General features: G+C 33.6%; 1 protein-coding gene across 3 annotated transcripts in view; it reads right to left on the bottom strand.

Annotated features, from left to right (window-relative positions):
• Nucleotides 1–2,583: 2,583 nt before the first annotated feature.
• The window catches only part of ADGRL3 (adhesion G protein-coupled receptor L3), an 827,678-nt gene continuing 805,334 nt past the window's right edge, over nucleotides 2,584–24,927 (bottom strand). For 2 of the 3 annotated variants that reach the window (XM_049630537.1, XM_049630538.1), the window contains one exon: nucleotides 2,584–9,211. In XM_049630537.1, the coding sequence (XP_049486494.1) occupies nucleotides 8,412–9,211 (800 nt within the window). In that variant the 3' untranslated portion in view covers nucleotides 2,584–8,411. Of the gene's footprint in view, nucleotides 9,212–11,124; nucleotides 11,143–15,773; nucleotides 15,903–24,927 lie in introns of all 3 variants that reach the window. The other variant, XM_049630539.1, reaches the window with a different exon arrangement.

The following is a 24,927-nucleotide window of genomic DNA, read 5'->3' as shown; positions in this document are numbered from 1 at the left end:
ATTTGTTCAAAGATAAAGAATTGGTGAAACCTCAGTCCGCCAAGTAAAATGGAGTTTACATAAACTTTGTCTTAAAAGTAGATTCCGTATGTTTTCAATGATTCCTTGGCTGTCTGCTACCCCCGGCTTCTTATTTAAATGAAAAGGGCTGGGTTAATTTTTTTTCAACGAATCATTTAGTTGATACAGTATAACATTGTAAAAAAACTCAAAATGGACTTTAGGCTGCGAGAGTGTGTTTCAAAACTCACTAGCTCTATGACTGTGAGATCTGAATTTCAATGTCCTCTGTAAAGTGAGCATGAATAAAAATCCATTTCACTGTATTATTAGAGAGATTAAATGAAGCAATGCAAAGTACCAGGCACATCCTGGGCACTCAGTATCTGAGGATTCCTCTTAATTTCTTTTCAAAATATCTCTTATGAAAATGTATTTTTAACATTATAAGGGAGAAATATCTGGATTAGATTTTCCCAGCTGATATTTTGTTCATTTTTCTGATGCTCAGTGTTAGTAAACTAAATAATCAGAATCCCTGACACTACAAAATGATGATTATATAATGTCTATCTTTGTGATCCGCAACATACACTAATATTGATAGGGCCCTTTATTCAAAAGAGGAAAAGCATGTCACAGCACAGACCTCTGTAGTCTTCTGTGCACCAAAGTCATCAGTGACTGACTGTCCTTACTTCTACCCAACAATACCCTAGTTTGAGGTGGGAAGAAATAAGATCAGGGGACAGATATGACTACATTTGATTATATCTCAGTATCGGCCGACTTTAAGGGCACGCAGTTCTTAATTTAACTTCCTATCTTTTCTGGAAAGAATAACCTCATAGATACCTTGGGTGGTGGCAGCTCTCTGAAAAAGTTAAAAGAGAAAAAAAAGAATAAAAGCCCTTGCATTTTACTTTGGATGTGTGAAGAGAAGGGTGGCAGGGTGTAGGGATAGCAAGGAAATATATTAGGAGTCTATGTTTCAATTATCCTGCAGTCTGAAAAACTGTCCCAAAACCAAAGTTTTGGTACTCCCATATAATAACAGTGACTACATCACTTATTGTTTACTGACATTTTTTATTGAGGTTTGTAGCTCATGATTTTACATGTGATTGTACAGAGCATTTAAGAAAAAAAAAAAAGAGGTTGGAAAGGTTGTACAAGGGAAAAAAATCCAATAGATAGAAACCTGGTAGGTGTATATGATAAGATTAATTCCACATGTAAATATATGAGAATGGTAAGAGACCAGAGCCTGCGATAGCTATATTCTTGTTCCTAAAAAGAGAAATCGTTCCTATCAATGAGAAATAACTTAATTAGTTGTTATTTTTAAAAATAAACTATCATTTTAAAAAAAGATATATTTTGAATTAGATTTAATGATTGGCAAGTGGGAAAACAGTGTGGAAAAATGTCCCAGATTATCCTTCTACTTCCAATGCATTTACAGAAGCCAAATGAAAGGAAATCCAGCTGACTCTTTCTACACTTACTGATTTTGGAGGTCATAGGCAAAGAATAGTGTTAGAATATACAAAGACTTGTTTATAAATGAACACATTCTGATTGTCTACAGCTGTTTCAAGACACATCATTTTTATTACTTAGAATGGTAAAGGAAATCTTTATTCTGAAATGAGGCATGAAAACCAACTTTAAATGTTTTTTTCCTCATCTTTCTTGATTCATGATGGTATTTAAAACATAAGACATTGTGACAACTTGAAATTCAAGGCATTAAAAATGCTCTCCAACATGAGGCAGTGGTCAGCAGAAGAGGACATTGTGTTCTAGTCACTGTATTCTGTATCCCCAAAGACCTCTACCTACTGTTAAAGGGTTGATGACATTCTTGATTTTTGCCAAACACCTTTTGAAGTCAACCAGTCCATTTCATTTTGAAGCCAGGATCATTTACCAGTTTTACCTTCAGAAGAATCAGGGAATTTTTAACCTTTAAAAAGCTACTTCAGGTATGGATTTCAAACACATTTCCTTGCCAATGTAGTGTGAAATTCTGCAGTCTTGGGCCATTGAGACAAACTTAACTCTTTTTAAATTTAAAATCCTCCAATATTGGACTAACTGTAAAATTTTAATAACCTCAGATCACAGAGTGGAACATTCTCATTTTAAAATCACTCATTCTGAATGGCAATGTTAATCTAAATTAGATCCTTAGGAGTCGGCTTTCCTTTCCTCTTCTTTCAAGCTCTTTTCTTTAGCATTCTAGAATGAAAGAAGCATTGGGAATACTTTTAGACACATTTGGATTATGGAGTACTTTGATACATGTCATACAACTGTCTGCAGAATTTTACGAATTGACTACAATAATTGAAGAGAGAAAGGACTTGAGAGTAAAATTTTCAGCTGTGTAATTATTTGTTCAGTCTCAATGTAATATTCATATATATAATAAATTAGCCTATAATATGCATATTGCTTGGTTACGGATTATTTTGCACAATGTACGTAATTCCAATTTAATATTAATTTAATGTTTATTAGAAAGATTCATAATAAAGCTCTAAAAGGTGCATAGCTACTGGTAGCATTAACTGTGTTGGCATACAATAGAATAAGCAGATTAGAGAGTGAAAGTGAATTGAGGCAAAAATACTTATATTTAAGAAACATTTATAAAAATCCATGTGTCCTTGAGATAAGGTGTGGCTAGACAAGAAATATCTAAGGAGTGCTGAAAGTGTTTAGAGTTTCCTGTGTAAACAGCAGGATAAAATTATCATATGGTATACTTCAATTTTTGTTTTAACACACCAGTAGCACTTGTTACACTGTTTAAAGTTTTTACCACTCTAAACAATTTCATTATTTTTTCCTGGATTTTTTTTTTCTTTTGAACTCGAATTTAGGTCCTGCTGCCTCACCATAAGTATGCCAACTTGGATCTGCCCTTCTGTTCATATTGTGATGGAAAAGACTTGCTTATCCCAACAGAGGTTTTTCCTTGTGTAGTCTTCCTCAACTTCTCCATTATAAATCAAAGTTCTCCTTTCACGTGCCTTCTTAAAAATCATAGTTTGCCTTTACCTTTGAAATACTCTGATGGGACAAGTGAAATGAGAAAAGTTTGTGTGACATACTATTAAGAGAGAAATAAACATCAAAACATAGCTGAAATGAAGACATTTGAATAATAACCTACAGGTCCTGGATGTTGGAGACGTGCTTTTAATTTTTTTAAAGAGGGTAGGGCAATAAGTTTATTGAAAATGAAAATATGCAAAACTATAGTAACTACCTGTTATATTGCAAAAATCACAAAGTTTGCAATATTGTAAACAAGCTATTTCTTCTGCAAGCTGTAAATAAAAGGAATCAAAGTATGTAAGTGTATAGGTGAAAGTTAAAGATTGATTTCCCTTTTAAAGCAAAAGTGAAGTAGAAACTAATCAGGTTAATTAGAAAATAGGAAAGATTCCTCTTATGGCCTAAGCAGGAAAGAAGCAGCTACCAACATTTTAATTTAGAAATGAAAATTTAGATATTTACCAATATTTTTTCAGATGGCTTCAGAAGTATGTATTTGCTGATTACAAAATTGAATTTCTGGTTGGGATCCATCAAATCTATTTTATGAGCTCAAAGAAGCTTTCCACGTAGAATTCATTTGCACAAAAATGCTTCCATAAGCTATTTTCTAATGTTGCTGTTTCACTCTTGTGCTCCCATGTTCCTAACTAATTTATTAATGTGCAGAAATCTAACAGAGGATGTATGTAAAGTATTTTTAGAAATGCATAGTAATTTTTTATGTTGTGAGTTATAATTATGAACCACTAAACATGAACTCATCAAATCTAAATACCTTGGTACTACATATACTAGAAGATCGTACATATTGTTATTTTATCTCAAATAGTTTTGTAACAGAAGAAAGGACATTCTTGTCAATATTTTTAGAATTGCTCAAAATCAAATTAGAGTCTGGGTTTCTTTCTTTCTCTCTCTAAATTTGCAGTAATATAGTAGTTCTGTAGTGCTTTTGTTTTTTCTAAAACACCTCAAGCAGTAGCACTTTGGTATAATACTAACGCACAACTTCTGAAAACAAATGCTTCTTTCACTAATAGGAGCTGATTATTGATTAGTCTGGAGTTGATCTTTAGACAACCCAGAAACTGGTTTCCCTCTCCCTTTTGTTCTCTATACTGCAGAAAGTCAGTCTTTAAAAGTTTTTAATGTCATTTTTTAAACTAAATAAACCTTTGTCAATGGATTGGAACATGTGTGGGGGAAAAAGCTGAAGATACTGGCTAAAATTAAGTCCATGGGTTCTATATGACTATTACTAATTCTCTTATATGTTTATCTCTATTACCATGAAAAGTTTCGTCACACCAACTAATTTTTTAAAAACACTAAATCTTAAAGATCTTTTATCAATATGTTGACATTTTTAGGTTAATGGGGATTTTCAAAGTATATATCATAAACTACACTTTAGTTTTGAGTCTTTGTGAATTTGCCTGATAGGAAGTTAAGGATATTTCCATTATCTACATTTTATTAATACAGTTTCCTGATTATTTTCACTTTGACATAATTGTTCTCATGCAAGTTCTTTTTTGTCATGATTATTTAAGCATGGCAATTTATTATTCAACTATAGTATTTTTTACTTTTAATAGAGTGGAACTGGAGGGATGTTCAAAAACTTAAATTGAAATTCAAATCTATTTTTCCTTCACAAAATGTAGTTTTCTCCATAAATATTATCAATTAGGAACATGGGCTTTGCAACAATCCAACAGTCTGTGAGTCAACTAGACATGAGATCTGTTAGCTAGTGTCCTGCAAAGTACCTTGGGAGATAGACCTCAAAAGAAAAAAAAAAAAAAAAAGCTCGAGAGTAAAATATTACAAAAATATTATTTTACTAGGAAATAATAATTGGTTTGTTTTATTGGCATAACTTTTACTTCCAGCTATCCAAATGATGTGCTATGTAGGTACAGTCCGTCTGCTTGATGAAAATATAGTTTTTTATAGAATTTCAGATAAGTATATCAGAAGTAGGCAGATAAGTAAGTCATGAATGGCACAGGGTATTGAAGTATAGTCAACCAAAGGTGGCAAAAAAACAATAAACTTTTTAAAAATTATTAATTTATCAATAGCTATGCATGAAAATACATGTGAAAAAAAGTCAAGTTTAGGAACTCAAGCCTTGCTAGTATAAAAAGGACTAAATGAATACATGTTAGATATACACAAATTTCTATTGAAATGTACACATAATTAGCTCCTATATCTACTGTTTTGTTTCAGTATAGTCACATAAAACTTGAGGGAACAATCTCTTTCTGTAAAAGTCTTTGGGATCTTGTCTCTCTGATAGCACATCAATTGTGATGTATTCGAATTCAAACATCTCACCCTTTCATCTTTATGCAAGGGCTTGGTAGTAACTGACAGTCCTAAATGGCCTTCTGCACCAGTTATGTATTCAAGTGATTTTCTTCAGTTGGTCTGTGTAAAGCTGGGGAGGCTACCTGTTTCAAATTCCATGTAATGACACATAAAAGATAGCGGGCAGGGAGGTAGCAATATCAGAAAATCAGAATTGGCAGCCTCAGCAAGCTGACTTGAGGTAGTTTCCCCATTGTTCTGTGAAACTAGCTTCTTACTGACGAGCTGCTTTCATATAGATCTCTGCTGAATTGGCGAAACAAGCATAAGCGCTCATAATCCACAGGCCAACTTTAGACAAGTTGTCTAAAAGGGGCTTTTTCATTACCAAATGTATTCTATGCAACAGATAGGCAAACCACCTTTCAGGTGCTAATATTGCCACAGTGTGGGATGTGAAAACCTAATTACCATTAAAGCTTGAAGTTCTCCTGCAACTCAAGAACAATTCTAGAGACTTAAAAATTACTCGTGTTAAGTGACTAAAAAGGAATGATGCATAAAATATTCTGAGGTGAATATTAAGATTATGATGTACTCTGGCCCAGCACAGAATTCTTTCTTTTGTCATATATTCTTAAACTATATAGAGATTACTGGTTATTCCATAAACTATTCCATCTCATCTTAAGTTAAGAAATTAATTAATAGGTAGGTGGTGTTCAGATTTGGCGGGGGGGGGGGAAGAAGTCACCAAAATATCATACACTACAAGATAAATTACAATTTGGCAAATTCATTCTAGCTTTGCTCTAGAAGGGACTCTATGTTTAGACACTGCTGGTAAAGGTTCTTCAGTAATTGGAGATCTAGAAAGTTTCTTTGAAAGGACTTTGTTTCATATATGGGGCAAGAAAAATTAGCATAAAAATGTCTTCTACTATCTTTATAAAATGGATATTCTCTTTGCCATTAAACTGGCAGCTTTGAGCCAACTGAATGACTTTAAATTTCTGACATCAAAATAGAACTTACAGGAAAGGAAAATAAGTGACTCACCCCCTCTTCAATTCAATACATAAATCTCTGATTGAAGCTGGTTTTTATAGTAAGCATGATGGCTGCTGCTTATAAAATAAGCACATAGTAGCTTATATTAACCTGCTTAAAAGTAAGTTATGCATCTTATTTCATTCAACATAAACATGCCCATCCCATTTTTCTGGTTTACTTTGTCTGCAAAAATGGTAAAATTTTGTGCTTAGGTTATTCTTCTAGGCAGATCTGATTTCTATTGCATGGCTCATTTGGGCCATAGAGTAATCGATTAGCAAAGTATATATAATGAAAACAGAAGGAAAGACGAGAAAAATGAAAAGAATAATTCATCATATAGTACATACATCAAAACAATGTCTTCTAAATCTCAATCAGTTGTTTATTGGTTGGCAAACAAGTTTCACTTTTACAACAAATATTAGTAATGAGGTCATCCAACTTTGAGACCATACAAAATGGATCATAAATTTAAAAAAAAATTATATGTGCTGCTAATTTACCTCTTGTATTCCTACATTACTTAAAATCCTGTCAAATAAATAAATTTTCCTGTTAATAAACAGAAGAATTTAAAAAAATCACTTCAAAATAACTTGACCTTTCATTTCTTACTACAAGGGAGTGAATTTCCTTTAAAAATTGGTAGTGCGGGTGCCCACTTGGGGATCAGACTGAGCATTCAGCACTTTAATGCCTATGGGATACCGTTTTTTTTTTTCACATGCAGAAGCCCCACTAGTTCTATTGACGCCTCTTGACTTCTAGAATCATAGCTACTGTCTTGGTGATCAACTGCTTGCCAAATATACTTTGCATTACAACAGATGTATACTGTAAACATAAAAGTTCGTCCTGCTCTAATCTGCAAAAATGCTCTTGGAAATATTCTGACTGAATAAAGATATATAGTGAGGGAAGGAAGTCTAATTTTATTTATTTTATTTTTTTGTAAAAAATAATTTGTTTGCATTACTAGAAAATGATTCTTATAAAGTGATAGTTTCATTTATTTATTTATTTATTTTTTTTTTTTTGCCAGGTGAAATTTTAAAGAAAAAATAAAGGAAAAATAAAAGGAAAGAAAAAAAGAAGAAAGGAAAAAGAGAAGGAAAAGCAAAGAAAATGAAGGAAGAAAGAAAAGAAGGAAGGAAGGAAGGAAACTTTGCTCTCTTACTGGCAGACAAACTTGCAAGACCAGCACGAAAGAAAAAGAAAAAATATCTCTTTTTTTCCACTACATTAACAGGACTCAAATTCTGGAGGAACAGAAAGCTGACTATATGTGCAATGCTAGTATCTGTACATTACATAGAAATTGTTCAATTTTTTTTCTGCCATTAGTTTTATCATCAGTTAATACAGCAAATCATAAAATATGCATTTAGCATATAATTCTAGAATTCCCCTCCATTTCATTATTAATTTGTTGTTTTATTTTGTATTCCACAGCTATTCCCACTGTGGTGAATTCAGGTTGTGAGTGACTAAAAACCACTATGTGATACAGTTTTGCTTTGTTTTTATGTTTGTTTGTGCAGCACTCCAATCTAGATGCAGCATTGTTACTAATGTCAAACAACTGTTCTGGCCTTTTAAAAATCAGGTCCTTGTAATCATAGTAACAGAGCATCAGAGATGTTAGAACAAACACAACATAATTCAACAAGGCCACAATGAGCGCCATTTTCTTCATATCTCGTTCATTAACATAATGAAGTCTCCATCTGAGGGGGAAAAGACAAGAAAGGAGAGGGCACAGGGGAATTTCAGCAGTTATCTTTCTCCCCTGGGCTGACCTAAAAATCCCAGTTAAAAAAAAAAAAAGTCTGAAAGTTTGTGTTTGTCTTTCAAGAACAGCATAAAGATTTAGGAGTACACACATTATTACCACTGCTTATATCAACTCAGAACAGTCAACCAGGTGTTAGCAGTTTTGTCGGTTTCAATTTCTGTGTCATCTTCTATAGACTAGTGACCAAATGAGCTGGTCCTTTTGAACTTCCCTCTGGAGGGGTCCCATCTTTGTTTGGAGGAACTATAAATCCATCACTGCTACCGCGACCTAGCTGATAGTAGGTGTGCAGCTGATGGACGTGGTTTCTGGAGCCTAGGTTTGGCATGCTTTTGTAGTAAACATCTTCGGCATCACCACATTTGGCCGGTGGGGGTTCGGTCTGGGTGCTGGTGGTAACGCTCTCTGTGGCAGGCACACCAGCCAGTGCTGGCATGCTGGTGTACAGAGAGTCCCTATGGGGTGACTGGAGATCTTCTGTGTGCTCGTTGGTTAGCAAAGGGAAAAAACTCTCACTGTGGTCTTGGGGGAGCCGCCTTCTGGTGTAATGGTGTGGCTGGTGGTTCTCTGTGGAGTAGACTCTTGGGGGAAGCAAAGGAGCATCAGATTCCTCATGAATGAGTTCCAGGCCCAAACTCTCCTCGTGGTTGAAGGAGGTGGCGTCATCCAGGACAATGGCATCATCTTCACTCCCACTGCCAAGGTTATTCACCAGCTTGTTCATCAGATTCCTGTTCTGTTCACTGGAGCGCTCGTGGTTGTTCAGGTAAGACGGGATATAGTTGGAAGTGAGTTCCTTCAGAATCTTTTTCTCTAGGGCGGTCTCATTGTGGTTATAGCCACGGTCTATGATTTGCACACAGTTGCTCAGGTATTCGCCACTGGCAATGCTGTAACTATTGCCATGGTTACCATTCAGTGGTAGAGTATCCATGACACTTGTATCCCTGGCATTGTTCAGAAGCCCCTCTGAAAAAGATTACAAAACACTATGACATTTACATCCATTTGGCCACAGAACACACACACAAACACAAAGGCAGAAACATCCGACTATGAAGTATGTATAAATTGCTAGCACGTTTAATCAATTATAAAATGGTTGGAAACAAAACATACTATTAAGTCTATATGTACACATTTCTATATACACTCGGGGACAATTGATAGGAACCTTATAAATGGAAAAGTATCTAAAATAATTCTTTAAAATAACAATTTAAAAAACCTATAAATTTGTAGTTTCCACACAAACATTGCCTGATACTATTTGAAACATATTTGGTTATAACTTAGAAAAAAAATAACGCAAAATTTTGGTGTAATCATTCATAGCTTTCAATTTATACACATCAAAGTCAATTTAATAATTCATTACCTTTAATTTTACATGTTGTTTTAACATTAAAATAGGCATAATATTAACATAATTCATGTGTGGTACTTTGAATATTCTGGTCAAAAGTGAAAGAATCAAGCAGCTTCTAATAATTTGATATATAATTTTGCAAGATTAAACATAATTCCTACACACAAAACCACAAAAGGATTATGTTAAATTTGTCAAAATGATGTAGTCATGAAATAATGCTTAGTCAAATAAATGGCACATCAAAATAATATGCATCTAGGAACTTTCAAAACAAAAATATTTAGATTTACTTTCTAATATCATTTTCTACATATTAACCCATTAGCGATTATTTAGGGTCATTAGGTAATACTACAAAAGAATGTGTAAAGACACAGGTATCTGATTCCTAAAAACATAGTGTCAGTATTAAAGATTCCATGTCATAATGAGTGATGACTTTGTGTGCATATTAAACTTTGAATTTAAAAGAGATTGAACATTTTATTCTGGGAAGAAATAGTTGCAGTGAAATAAAATTTAACCACGTGCTTCTTCAAGGTTTTTGCATTCTCTTGAATGAACAGAAATCCAAGAATCTATAATAGTTCCAAAATCAGTTCAAATGCAACCACGAAAGAAAATAAAACACAAACATTTAACCAATACTCATAAGTAAGAAAGGATATTTCTTTACAGAACAATTAATTGAAGAATTCTATTAAACTTCTCAATACACTGCTAACTTGTGAAAATATAACATTCATTCTATATCTGTGATGCAGTTATGTTTATCAAAACTGAACTCCTTCTTTGCTGGTTTAAATAAAGTGTCCCAAATGTATCAATTTATATATGGACTTTTGCTGCATACTCTGTATTCAAGTAACAGTTTCTAAAGACAGCAATGCATAAAATTCATTAAAAAGCAGCCATCACAGACATAGGGTGAAGCGATTTATTTTCATGTTATAAGATATCTTGTAGACAAATCCACAATGTTAAGAAAAATAAAAGTAAATGTTCTTTAAAGGGCCATATGTGATGGGTGATTGCTGCTGTGGAGGCTGCCATGGTATGCATGATGGTTATGGCTGAGTGACTGATGCATTGAAACGTGTGTATTACTTCCGTTGTCAATGCATTAGGTACAGGTCGGAAACAACCATAGTAAAATAAAGTGGATATGCTGCATGTGACATATATGTGTATGATGGAATGTAGTAATAAAAAATAAAAGCTTATGAATTACTTAGCAAAAATAAATGCTTAATTTAAAAACAATTTAACTCACACAAACATTACATGAGACTTAACAACTATGTTGATTATGTGACACAGTAAAAGAATCAGACAACAAAAGCGTCTAATCTCTATTAACGTAAATTTATATAAGTCGATTCATAGGCTCTTTAGTTTTTAAATTGTGAGATGAACTGTTTTTAATAACTACATCATCTATATGTGATGCAATAAAAGTGAACTAAAAAAAATTACATTTGATATGCAATGTTTAGCTTTACTCCCATACTTGTCTCTCTGTAGGGCTCTAAACGACAGCATGAAGAAAAGGAAAGAAAAAACAACAAGTAAGCTTACAGCGACAGTAGAAGAAACATGAGTAAAAAGCAAATTGATGATATGCAGAAAAAAGAGTCAAAGGAAATAATTTCCACTGCCCCCAAATTCATGAGTCTGTGTTACATGGTTTATCATAATTAAAAATACTGAAATGTTAGTCAGAAAATAAGAACCCCCCCTTAACACATGCTAATAAAATGAGTCTTTAATAAGCGTTTCTACAGTTTATAACAAATTTTAAACAAAAACACATCTATTTTAAAGTTAAGATTATCACACCAACCAAGGAGAGTAAAGATTTGAAGGCAAGCCATGACGATTCCCACAACTGCATTTCAATATTGCATATATTTACGTGTATGTATGTTTGAACATACCTGCTTCTAAGAAATGTTATTTAATTTTAAAAATTTTCAGTAAAATTATAAATAAAATCTTTAGCATGTACACAGAGGAAAAAAACACAGTTGTAGGTTTCCATATTTGTGTCTTTTTTCCTTTATGAATCTTTTTTTTCCACGTAAAAAGGTTATATTTCCCCCATTATAACTATCCAAATGCTTCTTATCATTTGTGAATAATACTGATCAGAACTGTCATTTCTGGAGCTCATATTCAAAAGTCGTGAAACTTTGAAAAAAGAAAATGGTTAAATCCAACTGTTATTCTGTATCAAGACAACAGGAGGGGAAGAAAAATACCACCATCAGTGTCCGGTTTTCTTCTGGATTCTTGCACAATCATGCAATCAAACATTTTTAGAACTGATCCTTTAAAAAACAATCCTGGCAAAATTATTTTTTAAAAAACACTCCTATTTTAATCAGGTCATGAAGGACGGCTCTTGCTGATTTTGTTTACAGGAAGGTTAAATCATCCTAAAATCAAAACCAGGAAATTCATTGGGCTAGATCGTTTCAGGAGATTCCAGCTTGTTAGAATTTCACCATTCCTTTAAGAGATGGTTTTTGCACTTAAAAGTTGATTTGCTTTTCAGAAAAAAGACTGACTTTATTTCAAGATGGAGAGGAAGGTTCTCTTAATAAAGTTTCAAAATAGCTTTAGAAAAAATAATTTGAAATAAAGAGCCAAACCAGTATACTAACAGATGCAAATCGTTTGTAAGCTCATTATGGCTCCTTCCTTAAATGACAGAATTTTAGAACTGGAAAGCCTATGAGAGATAACTGAAGCTCAATTCCTGCTTCTCAGAGATGAGGGAACTCCAGCCAAAATAGGCTGAACCTTATCTAACTCCACCCTGCTAACAGTGGAAGAACTGAAATCAAAAAGAAAATCTTGTAGATTTCCTCTGTGCCCTACTATCTAGTTCTTCCACCTGCCTTAGGCTTTGAAGCCATCATAGAACATTTATTTATATATTTTATAATATAATCTTGTATTCTTACCACCTATCATGTATTCTTCATTATATCCTGTCCTAAGGGTATGTCTTTCTTTAAGTTCTATGGTAGAATTAGTTACTTTAAAATGTAAATTATTTTGTAAAATCATGACTTTGGCTCTATATGCTCTCTTGATAGGTTAATCTATAACAAGATTTATCTTGCAAAAATTGAATTTTCTAATCCTGATAAGAATATAATGGTCCAGAAATACAATGCATGAAGTTTTCAAAAATGTCCACAGATAGAATCTCAATCCAATATAATAAAAGCATATTATTCATCTTTATTCCTAACTCTATATGCTTCAGTAACTCTATGAACACATCTCTACATATTTTAAATAAAGGCATTACAAACAAATATGGATACTTATATCTGAATGCTCCTTTGCTTGGATGGTCTTAGTGCAACTGAATTAGAAGACCCAATAGAACAGAACCAAGTGGTACTTCAACATAAACCACTCCAGTACATACCGAGCCACCTATATTTCATGTAAGATTTCCCCTTGCCAGTAAGAATATTAAGTGCATTCATCTGAAAGCATAAGATTAGTAGCAATATGACAATCACTAAGATTTATTTGGGGTCAGTGGTAAAAAGAATGTTTTTAAGCACTACCATAGTTTAATATCTTAAAAAATATTAAAACATTAAGCCATTAAATAATTTCACCTCTGACTCTGAGAAACATTAATAAAAATTGTTTGCTCTTGTTTTTAAGAAAAGTCAGTAGTATTTATTTAATTTGCTGGGAAAAACAATAAACCCATTCAGAAGAATTTGTGTATTTATTGATCATCGTAATAGCAATATCCAGTAATAAATTCCACAGGAATAAAACCTTATATGTATATGGTATTACTTTAAATTCGCATCTACAGAATTTCACTTTGAGAGTGTTTACAATAGTGTTCCATCCTTAGAAAAATCGCCTAATTTATGATTCCAGTAAAAATAAAACAGGACAAGAAAGCAGATATTGAATTAGGGAAGACATACAGATTAATAATTGTTAGTTTTTTGTTACATAAGACATTAGAAATTATATCTGAATAATCAAAAAAGCTAAACAAAATGTGGTCTAAATTTTTACATGTTCTGAAACAATATTCAATAAGTAAAACAATTTTTAGTGTTTTTCCAACTCTGCGTAAAGTGAATAATGTAGAATAGATTTAATTTGCAGATATGGTATAAATCTTCACTTAACATCACTGAAAACGTACTAAGATGTCAGCACATTGCAAAATGTTTATAATGACACAATTATCTGTAACTTAACCTAATTTAAAAACAAAAAACAAAAAAAACCCAGCCTGTATAAGGTCTGCTGACTTGTTCTGTTAAGCCACATTTGTTATGTTGTGAAATATACAACAAGTGTTATGTACACTTCACTGAGGGCCACAATAAAATAGGGACATTGACAGAGGAGAGACAATTTAGAGAGGGAACCACCAGGAAGGATCCAGAAACTATCTCGTATTGATGGCACCGGGGTGGTTTTACTGGGGAAATGGAGGACTCAAAGAAGCCAGATCAATTGCTTTCAAAGTATTTAAAAGGATTGACACAGAAAGCAGAATACTTTGCTCTTCCTTGCTCTAGAAGGCAAATCAAAGTATCATGGTCAGAGGCAAATTTCAGCTCAGTGGAAGGAAAAAATATACATAACAAATGGAGGATTTCAACAACTGAATGTATGAAATCCTGAGGGGAGAAGGGCCCCATTAAAGGAAATGGGCACAGGCTGACAGAATGTCAGCAATGTGGTGAAGAGAATTCATGAGCTCTATCCCTGCTTTTGATTCTCAAAGTCTGATTCTTAGACATGCAGGCCTTCTGAAACTTGATAATTCAAAAATTCGCTAATTACTTCATCCTACTGAGATACAGTTTGAGCATATTCCTGAAGTCACTCTGTATTACTGACTTCAGAAATTTTGAAATAATTTAAAATCATCCTTTGTCCCTGGCAAGGTATCTGGGAAACTCAGAAGGTTTTAGACACCCAATTTCAGTTCTGCAACAAGCAAACTTTCATGGGATGGCCACTCACACCAAGTTTTACACACTCATGCCACTAATCTTTTATCTCTGACTGAGAAGGAAAAGAAAACACAGAGATTCCCATAAAGAATAATAGAAATTTTATTCAGAATTGCCTAGGAAAGCTAATATACTGCTAATCTGTCACATCCAACTTCAAACAACCACTTTTAAGTCTCTCTGTTATAGTGAATTTTCTTTCAGATATAATATTACATAAGTGGATCCCTAACTAGGACTTTTCTTTTAGGAAAGTTTTATTTGACTAATTTTTTTCCTGTGGTTTCTTCCAAATGATATGAATTGTTTTAATTTCTTGTGCCCCAGTACATCTTTATTCTTAGAGAAGGTAATGCCTGTCCAAACACTCATATTGTAAGTGGTTTTAAAGAGATTTATGCTTATTTGTTTGGGATGTAATTAAAATTTTATATCATTTAAAGTAATTAAATTTTCATATCATTCAGAAGAACCATATCCCAAAGCTTTGTTTTTCACACGTAGCCACAGCAGGAAAAAAAATCCCGACTGTCCTGAGTCACTCACACAGGCAATGGCAAGCTAGTGTGGAACCTAACTTGGTATTGTTCAGTTCAATAGCAAACGGAATGGATCTTTTCTCCGTGGCTTAGCTCAATGTAATTTTCCATGGAGCTGATCTAAGTGCTTTCAACAGTACTGATGCCTTGCACCTAGAGTATTCTTCATGGCATAACAAAGATTACTTTCTTGATCTTATACCATTAAGACTATCAAATCAAGTCTTTCTTTATTTTACTTACCTTAGGCAAATTCTCATTTCTCAAAATACATACATGGGTGTTTAATATAGAAATCAATCAACAACAAGACAAGCACTGACACGACACAATACATTTTATAACATTACAGAGAAACAAACACGTATTGGTGAATTAAGCATTTGTTTATCAGAAGGAGGGAAACCATTTGTTACTAAAGGAAACCTAAGGAAAATGGAAAATAAAAGCACCAAGAGGGGTGGAAGGCAAAGGGAGTCTGTGTGTCTGCTTCCAAAAGAAAGAAAAGGCAGTGGAAAGAATGCAAAATAGAATGTGGCCATAAAAGCTACATAAAATGGGACTCTCACTTGAAAAAATTAAGATAAACTCCAGCACACCTTGTGCGTTGTACATGCTGACAGAAGGGTTGTTACAGACCGCCGGTTCCCCAAGCAATGTATTATAGGGATTGTTAGTACCATGCGGACGAAGCAGAGCATTGCTTATAAGATGATTAGCCATGGCTCCTGGAGCAGCCCCATAGAAAGACAGAGAAAAAAAAAAAAAAAAGGTCAATCAGGCAAATGTGTTTGAAAAAAAGAAAGGAAACATTTAGAATGACAACAGTTGATATAGTCCTGATTACAGGCAGGCAGCTAATTAGACTCAAAAATATATGCCACTAAAGCACACATGTTTCCAATAATGCACATATCCAAGAGTCAATGGGAAAGAAAGAAAATGGTTTATGATGTTGATTAAGCCATATATAGGGTGTTCTCTTTCCCAAAGTATAAGCAAGAGTATACTCCCATGCTTGCTAAAAATAAAAAATAAAAAAATGAAAGCAAAATATAGTCTTCCATATAAACAAAACACAAAACAAAAGCTGAAAAAAAAAGTTTAAAACACGGAAAGAAAAGCCAAAATAAACAAAACATTCCCTCATTCACAGAAACCGTTGGGTTGTTTTCAATGAAAGTAAAAAAGAATAAAAGGCAACATTTACAATAAAACACACATTTGGAGAGCAGTTGTGGACACAACAGAAAAATTTGACATTTCTTAAAATTCTAAGAAAAGGAATCCCTTACATCAAAATAAGATATAATCACTCTCGTTAGTACACTGTAGTAAGCATACTAATTAGGTGATTTTACAAATCTAATAATCATATGGATATTATTTTAAATATTTCAAATAAAGTATTGACTTCATAATATCCAGCATATATATAATTCCATTTTCCATTTTCCAACTGGTTGTTTGAACTTTGGCACATAAAGTAAGAAAGCTAAATTATTTCATCTCTTTGTAAATAGATGTACCTAGTGCCTAATATATCATTAGTATGAGTTGCAACCTCCAACCTCCAAAATTGTTTAACCAAAAAAAAAAGCAAAATATCAGAGGAATAGTTTTATTAAACATAATTAGGCCATGTGTAAAAAATGATAGGCAGAATGCATGTTTATGTTAGATGATAAAGAAAGAAAATGTGACTGAGGAGAGGAAAATACAAATTGTATGAGGATAGTCAGATTGAACACAAGTATTTGTTAATTCAGTATATACATTAGAGAATGAAAATACAATCAGTAGACCAGGAGAAAATATTTGCAAACAAATTTACAAATATTTGCAATCCAAGAAAAGTTAGTATCTGGAATACAGGAAGAACTCTTAAAAGTCAACAGTAAAAACAAACAAACAGACAAACACCCAAACAACCCAAAGCAAAAAACTAACAACAACAACAAAAAACCCAATCTAATTAGAAAATGGGCCAAAGACATAAAAAGACATTTTACAGCAAAGGATATACAGGTGGCAAACAAGACCATGAAAAGAATTGCTATTAGCTATTAAGAAAATGCAGATTAAAACCACAATGTGGGGAGCCTGGCTGGTTCAGTTGTTTTAGCATCTGACTGGATCTCGACTCAGGTCATGATCTCACAGTTTATGAGTTTGAGCCCTGTGTCGAGTTCTGCACTGACAATGTGGAGCCTGCTTGGAATTCTCTGTCCATCTCTCTCTGCCACTCCCCCACTCGTGCTGGGTCTCTTTCTCTCTAAAAATAAATAAACTTAAAAAAAATTATTAAAGAAACCAATGTGACATCACTACACACTTAAAATTTAAATGGTGACAACATTAAATGCTGGCAAGGGTGAAGAAAACTGGATCTTTCCTACTTTGCTGGAGGAATGTCAAATAGTATAGCTACTCTGGAAAATAGTTATAAAAGTAACCATTCAATTACCATACCACCCAGCAATTGTACTCTTAGACATTCATCCCAGATAAAATGGAGATTTATGTTCACATAAAAACCTATACATGAATGTTCATGCAGCCTTATTTATAATAGTCCATAATGGAAACAGCCCAGATATCCTTCAGCTGGTGAATGGTTAAGCAATCTGTGGCACATCCTTACCAGGAAACACTATTCATTAATTAAAAAAAGAACAATTATTGATACAACAAACTGGATGAATCTCTGGATAATAATACAGAGTAAAAAAGACAATCCAAAAGGTTATGTACTAACTGATTCCATATATATATATATATATATATATAATATATTTCCATATAGATATACATAAGATTCTTAAAATGACAAAATGATAGAAATGGAGAACAGATTAGTGGTTGACAGGGGTAAAGATGCAAGGGGGAGGGAAGTGGAAATGGTCATACATGGGCAACATGAGGCTTCCCTGTGGCTATGGAGCTATTCTGTATGTAGGCTATGCTGGTATAACACAAACCGAGTCTTGATAGATAGAATTGCATTGAACTAAACACACACACACACACTCACACACACACACACACACACACAAATACAATGAAATATAAGTAATATTGAAGACATCTGAACAAGACTGCTGGGTATCGGTCAATATTCTGGCATGATTTTGTAGTATAGTTTTACAAGGTATTATTGAAGAACACTGGGTACAAGGAACACAATCTCTTCACTATTTCATATATCTGTAAGTGAATCTACAGTTATCGCAAAATAAGTAATCTATATTGAATGAAACAAAAATATTTATTCATAGAAAATGCAAAAAATGAGAAGAAAAAACTTGGCCATGGTAGTTTTATTTTATTTTTTTTCAAAATCATAGTTCTTTGTTATATAGCAAATTATCAATCAAGTAACACCTATTTTATCTATTTTTTTAAGTAAGCTCTATACCCGATGTTGGGGTTGAATTCATGATCAAGAGTCGCATGCTCTACCAACTGAGACAGCCAGACACCCCAAATAACAGATATTTTAACCTCAAAATTGGGTAAGTGAACATCTCTAGATTTAAAGTACAATATAGCTTGTCGGATTTATAAAACTGGAAGGTTACAATTCTTTCAGGAAATAAGCCATGTGTTTGCATCCTACACATTCCACACAGAACTAGCACAGAAGTAGCACAAAATTTTCCACTTATTAAATGCTCGATGAGTATTTGCTGAAATTGTACAACATACACATTTAAATGTTTTTAACAGAGTGAGACGGCAGATCTCCACTTTATCGTACAATGGATCAATCAGGATGTCACTTCCCACTGATAAATATATAGAATACCAGCAAGAAAAACTACAAAGAGTTGGCTATTGTGCCATTCAGATAAGAAACAGAATACTATACATCTTAAACATGTGTATCGTTGATGTTACACAAATTTATGATTGTTAGAGACCAGATTTGGCCTGCACAACATTTTAAAAAAGCAAACTACCTGTAAATTGCACCTGCTACTAATGTTTATTATTCTAGCCTTCAAGTTACAATACAATTACAATTCTAGCCTTCCAATACAAATAATTACTTTCTAAAATTACTCTAAGAATTTTAACAGAAAATGAAAGGTGTAAACAACTTAAAATGAACTAGGGTAAAAACCCTAAACATATAAAATTGCTAAAATTCATTATTTTCCCTCATAGATCAAATAAGGGTTAGATCTTTATGGCTGGAGCATCTATCTGTATTTCTTCTTCTTCTTCTTCTTTTTTTAAATGTTTATTTATTTTTGAGAGACGGAGAGACACAGAGTGCGAACAGAGGAGGGGCAGAAAGAGAGGGAGACACAGAATCCCAAGCAAGCTCCACACTATCAGTGCAGAACTCAACGTGGGGCTTGAACTCAAATCACGAGATCATGCCCTGAGCCAAAACCAAGAGTCAGATGCTTTACCAACTGAGCCACCCAGGCGCCCTATATCTGTATTTCTATATATTTTCCTTCATTACTACATATTTCTTAATTTGAACTGATTAAAAAACAAACAAGCTGGGAAGATTGCATGCTACTTCTGCCCACTTGCTTCACGTAGATTGCCAAAGAAAATATTCCTTTGTCATATCTGTCTCTCTCTATATGTATATATATTTTTCTATACCAATGTAAAAGAATATGCTCTGTGATTTAAAATAAGGAAACAATTGAGTTAGGAAGAACCAAACATAAGCAAAAAGCATGTGACTCAATATTTTTTCTGGCTGTCATTCAGTTTATTTAAAGGTTAAAAATATAAGAACAAACAATTTAATCACACAAAAATGGAGTTCTGTAATTGAATTCTAATGAAGCTATCAAAATTTTTGATAGATAGGCCATCTGGTCATAGCTTTCCTAGCATAAAGTTGTTTTTAGTTTTGCTAAGTGTGTTCTAAGTTTTGAATATACCTAAAGACACTCTTATTAGTGAAATTACTAATGTAGGAAGACTGAGTTTTTTTTTATTTGTCAATTCTTGCTAATCTGGAAAGTCCAGCAACAATAACAGAAATGCTATTGGTATACAGCCATGGAGTGATACAATGTTGACTAAATGGAACAATATTCAGTCCCAGCCACGTGGCTTTGGAAGGTAGCTTCCTCAAAACCAAGTGTAACCCAGATCAGGTACAGATCTATAGTCACAATGAGTGACATACAGTCATAATTAAGATCCACCTGCTTTTAAATCTAAAACCACACAAATACTGATAAAAATAATCTAGAACTTTCCAACAAAATACATTTTCTTCTTTATCCTTGGTATTAAGAGCCTTTTTCCTGATAGAAGAAGGATCACTGGTTAAAGTTGCTTTTTTATGATGACTCACCTTTTTACATCTTATGCCCCATTTGAAATCAAGTTAATTAGTGTCACTATAACTGACTTTAACCCTAAAAATTGAGTTAAAATATAAGTGAGGGCTCAGTAACAGGAACTGAGGAATAGGATATCAAATTTGATCATTAGAGTTTTGCAGAGTATGAAGTTGTGGATAAGCTTTATGGGTTTGCTGGTTTGAAAGAATGAGGGATATGTTTGAGTAACCAGTTATCTGTGGTTTGATTCCCTAGTGTTAGAAGGCAATCATTTTCCATCATTTTATGGACACTCAAATCTTGCAAGAGGCTGTTTTTCCTGTTGCCATTCCAAACAAGTGCGATAAGGTGTTTTCGCATGGTTCCTACAGTCCATGCTCACATTTATGCATTTCAATTGTACCTTTGAAAGGTGGCCCTGTGTCAAAAACACTGGCTTGTTGCCAATGCCTAGATCTCTTAACTAAAAACTTGTACAGAACCTGTCTTCTTGGGTCTTTTGTGTACAAAGTTACATTTGTCTTTTTCCATAGCTGCACTACATTTCACTTGTCTTAGCTGAAGCCTATTCTGTTTGCTTCTGGCTGTTTCCCCAATTTACCCAGGTCACTTTGAATTCCGATACTATTTTCCAAGGTACTGTCCATCCTGTCTCTTCCTCTTCCTTCCAACTAACTTCTGATTTGTAAACTTCCCTTCTAATAGCTATGAAATTGCTGCAGACTTCCAAGAAGATCGGTGTTTACAGACCATCTGTCACTGTTTTTCAGCTAAAAAGTTAAGCTTACTGGTTAGTCAGGTTGAAGACACAAATAAGCTGATGTTGCTGGGTAGAGAAGATAGTTACAACACTACATATGGGAAAAGAATGTTTATGTACAAATTTCATTGGAATGTAAACGCCAGAAAAACAAGGAATACACTGGGTTTTATTACCGCTCTGTACCAAGGGTCTAGAATAGTTCCCAGAGCTTGGTAAATACTTGCTTAAATAATGAAAAAAAGCCCATGTGAAATCTATGGCATCTTTAATGTAACAAACTAACACAAGTCATTTTACCAATTATGAGCAGTTTTATAATTTGAGTAAATTTTTTACAAGTGCCAATTGTCTAATTCCTAATGTGATTTATTTCCTTCTAACACTATACCAGGTATATTTAAAGCAGGAAAAAAACACTCATGTAATTATTTGGAAATACAAATTGCTACTTGAATACTAGCTGCAGATAATATGACAAGACGGGGGGAAAACTCAGCACAACCTACTGTGACTTAAAATAAAAAGCTCAAATTGGGTAAAAAAAAGCTCAAGGTAAAAACCTCAAAGCAGTAATATAAAAATAGTTGTTTCTTAATTATCTGACACACTAAATCCTGGGTACAGTCTAGTCAAAACTGCCTATTTGCTGTCAGAAACAAGGGTAAGGTCTTTAATAAAACCATGGAAAAGGAATTAAGTTGACTTTCAATATATGTGAATCGTCAACAAAACTGTCAACAGAGAGCTAACCAAGAGATCTTTATTTCTAGTAAAAGCATGATACAAAGCAAAAAGGGATTTTCATATTCCATGCTGAAAAACATAGGGAAGTTTTTCTGACAATTATTTGCAAGTCAGATCCCAAACCTACTGAAAAACATGAAGTGTAAAATCATAAGTCATTTTAAGAAGAGTCTTTTTTACTTTATTTATACCTGAAGATAGAGATAGACATAAAAGTTTCTGAATGAGTGAAATTTGAATGGGATAATAATGAGTACACCCTTTTCAAATGCACAGGTTTACCACAAAAGTGTTGTATTTTTTTCATTATGAAAATAAAATAGGTGTTTTGACTCGGGCAGGCCTTGAATGACAACACTGTCTAGGCCAGTTCAGTGTGATACACGTAATTGAGGCCTGAAAACTGAAGGAGCTGGAGCTGCAGGCTTTGAAAGTGTGAAGTGAAAAAAAGATCTGAAAAAAGATGACAGTTGAATCCCACTTGAATCCATATCATATCATTCAGAAACATTTTCAAACGTTTCTTCTTGACAGCAGGCTAACCACAGTACTCTGAAAAGCTCTTAAAATAACTTGAATTGTCACTCTGCTCTGCCCCTCACTTTTTTTTTTAAATGTACTTTCGTTCTTATTTGTCTTATTGGACAAGCAAAGGTGTATAGTTCTAGACCCTGGTGTTCTAACGAACCAACTGAATATCCCATTCCTGAGAGTCTCATACCAACATGTCTAATTTTCAAATTCTTGTTATTTATGAATATATAGGATGATAAATTTTTTGTTTGTTTTATTTCAATAAAACAGTTTCACCTGGATAATTCTTTCTTCTTTAATATGTTTTGTCCTCCATTCCATCCCCTCATGGTTCTCTCTCCCTTGATTCGACGTATTTTTTGTTTTATGAAGCCATTTCCATGACATGGACTGACTAATGCATATCAATTGGAGTTATAAATAAAGCAAAGTTACTACTGGATAATGCCTCTGTGCTTCTGTCTTCAGAACATAATTTTGGCCCATCACGGAGGCTTCATTTTGTACAAGTAAAAAATAGCTTCATTAGTGACGGTATTTTCTACAGAGTTAAAATACTAACTTGAGTGTTAAACAAAGGGTCTTTTACCAGGAGATGGAGGGGTCAAGTTGTGACCCCCTTAAAATTGTATGTAAAATGGTTTAGGTGCATGTTTGTGAAGCCAGTTGGGCACCCACACATGACTGCTTTTCTTTCTGGTGAAAGGGTCCTATGGCTTTGATTTCCTTTTCAAAGAGCTAAGAAAACTGGCATAAAGAAAAAATAAAAAAGGTAAGCCTTTTTCTTTAGTGAGTTAACTTTATTTTAAAATTTTTTTAACGTTTATTTATTTTTGAGACAGAGAGAGACAGAGCATGAACAGGGGAGGGGCAGAGAGAGAGGGAGACACAGAATCGGAAACAGGCTCCAGGCTCTGAGCGGTCAGCACAGAGCCCGATGCGGGGCTTGAACTCACGGACCGTGAGATCATGACCTGAGCCAAAGTCAGACGCTTAACCGACCGAGCCACCCAGGTGCCCCTAGTGAGTTAACTTTAATACAAAGAAGAAAACTGGAAAAAATGAATCAGAAGGACCCCCCACACATCTTATGTATGTAGGTATTACCCGATGAATTGCAGTATAACATAATGGAAGAAAGTTATAACTCAGAATTTAGAAGTGAATAAGGTTTTAACATTATCTAATCTACTACCATCATTTACTACATAAAGAAACAGGTCCAAAGACATTCATAATCTGTTCAAGGTCACACCTGACTCTGGTGATTTTATTTAAACATATTTACACAGTGATGTTTGAATATTTTTAGCATCCTCTCCCAAAATTATGTTTTTTTATTAATGTTTATTTATTTTTGCAAGGGGTGGAGGGGCAGAGAGAGGAGGACAGAGGATCCAAAGCAGGCTTTGTGCTAACAGGCTAACAGCAGCAAGCCCGACGTGGGACTTGAACTCACGTACTGCGAGATCGTGACCTGAGACAAAGTCAGATGTGCAACTGACTGAGCCATGCAGGTGCACCCCAAAAACATGTTTTGATAACATTTTATTAGGAGCCTTATAGGAGTGCATTACTTTTCTGTAATGGTCAATTATTTAATTTTCATATTCATGTGTTAATTTATATAACACAAAGAAACAAAAATGAAAGTAAATCGATAAGAGACTTGCACATCTATGGAAAACTGATTGAATAGGCATTGTCTATTTTAAGTACTTTGTTTCCTGTTTTTTCTTTTTCTGTGTAACAATGAAATATCAACATGCACACACAATCTACAGACAGTGCAAAAATGGTAAGTTCAACTTTAAAGGCTTATTTTATAAAATAGGAACAGCCATATAAATCAAGACCAAGTTGTTTATAATCATTAACAAAACTAAAAGAATCTGCATGCTATCCTTAAAAATTATATAAAATAATTTTAAAAACCACAGAAACCATAATTTTATATTTTGTACTGTTTTTATTCAAATAATTAATGAAATTACAAAGTGTCAAAGAAGAAATATTTTATTGAAAGCCAAGAAACCTTCATCATTTTTTTCTGAAGTCATAAATTGAAGAGCTGACATCTTGATTTATCACACTGTGCACTTTTAATAGCCAACAAGTTTGCTATTAAATTTTAATCAACCTGCCTATTAAATTTCTTTCAAATGGTTCGGAGATACCTCAGCTTTTTTTAATAGAAAATTCATTCACTGGGAATCTATTACCATGGACTTCAATGATATGTTTTCTCCAAAGTACAGATTTGGGTTATTGTTAGTTCAATACGAAATTAAATATTCTGAATGTAGAGGTTTTGTTCTATTGTAATATAGAAGTTCAAAGATTTAGATGTGGGAACCCTAGACATTACCTTGTCTATTTGTCTTTATT

This window comes from Panthera uncia, chromosome B1 (assembly GCF_023721935.1).
Source record: "Panthera uncia isolate 11264 chromosome B1, Puncia_PCG_1.0, whole genome shotgun sequence".
Taxonomy (NCBI): Eukaryota; Metazoa; Chordata; class Mammalia; order Carnivora; family Felidae; genus Panthera; species Panthera uncia.
The sequence above is the reverse complement of the archived record's forward strand: the minus strand, read 5'-3'. Positions and strand labels throughout refer to the sequence as shown.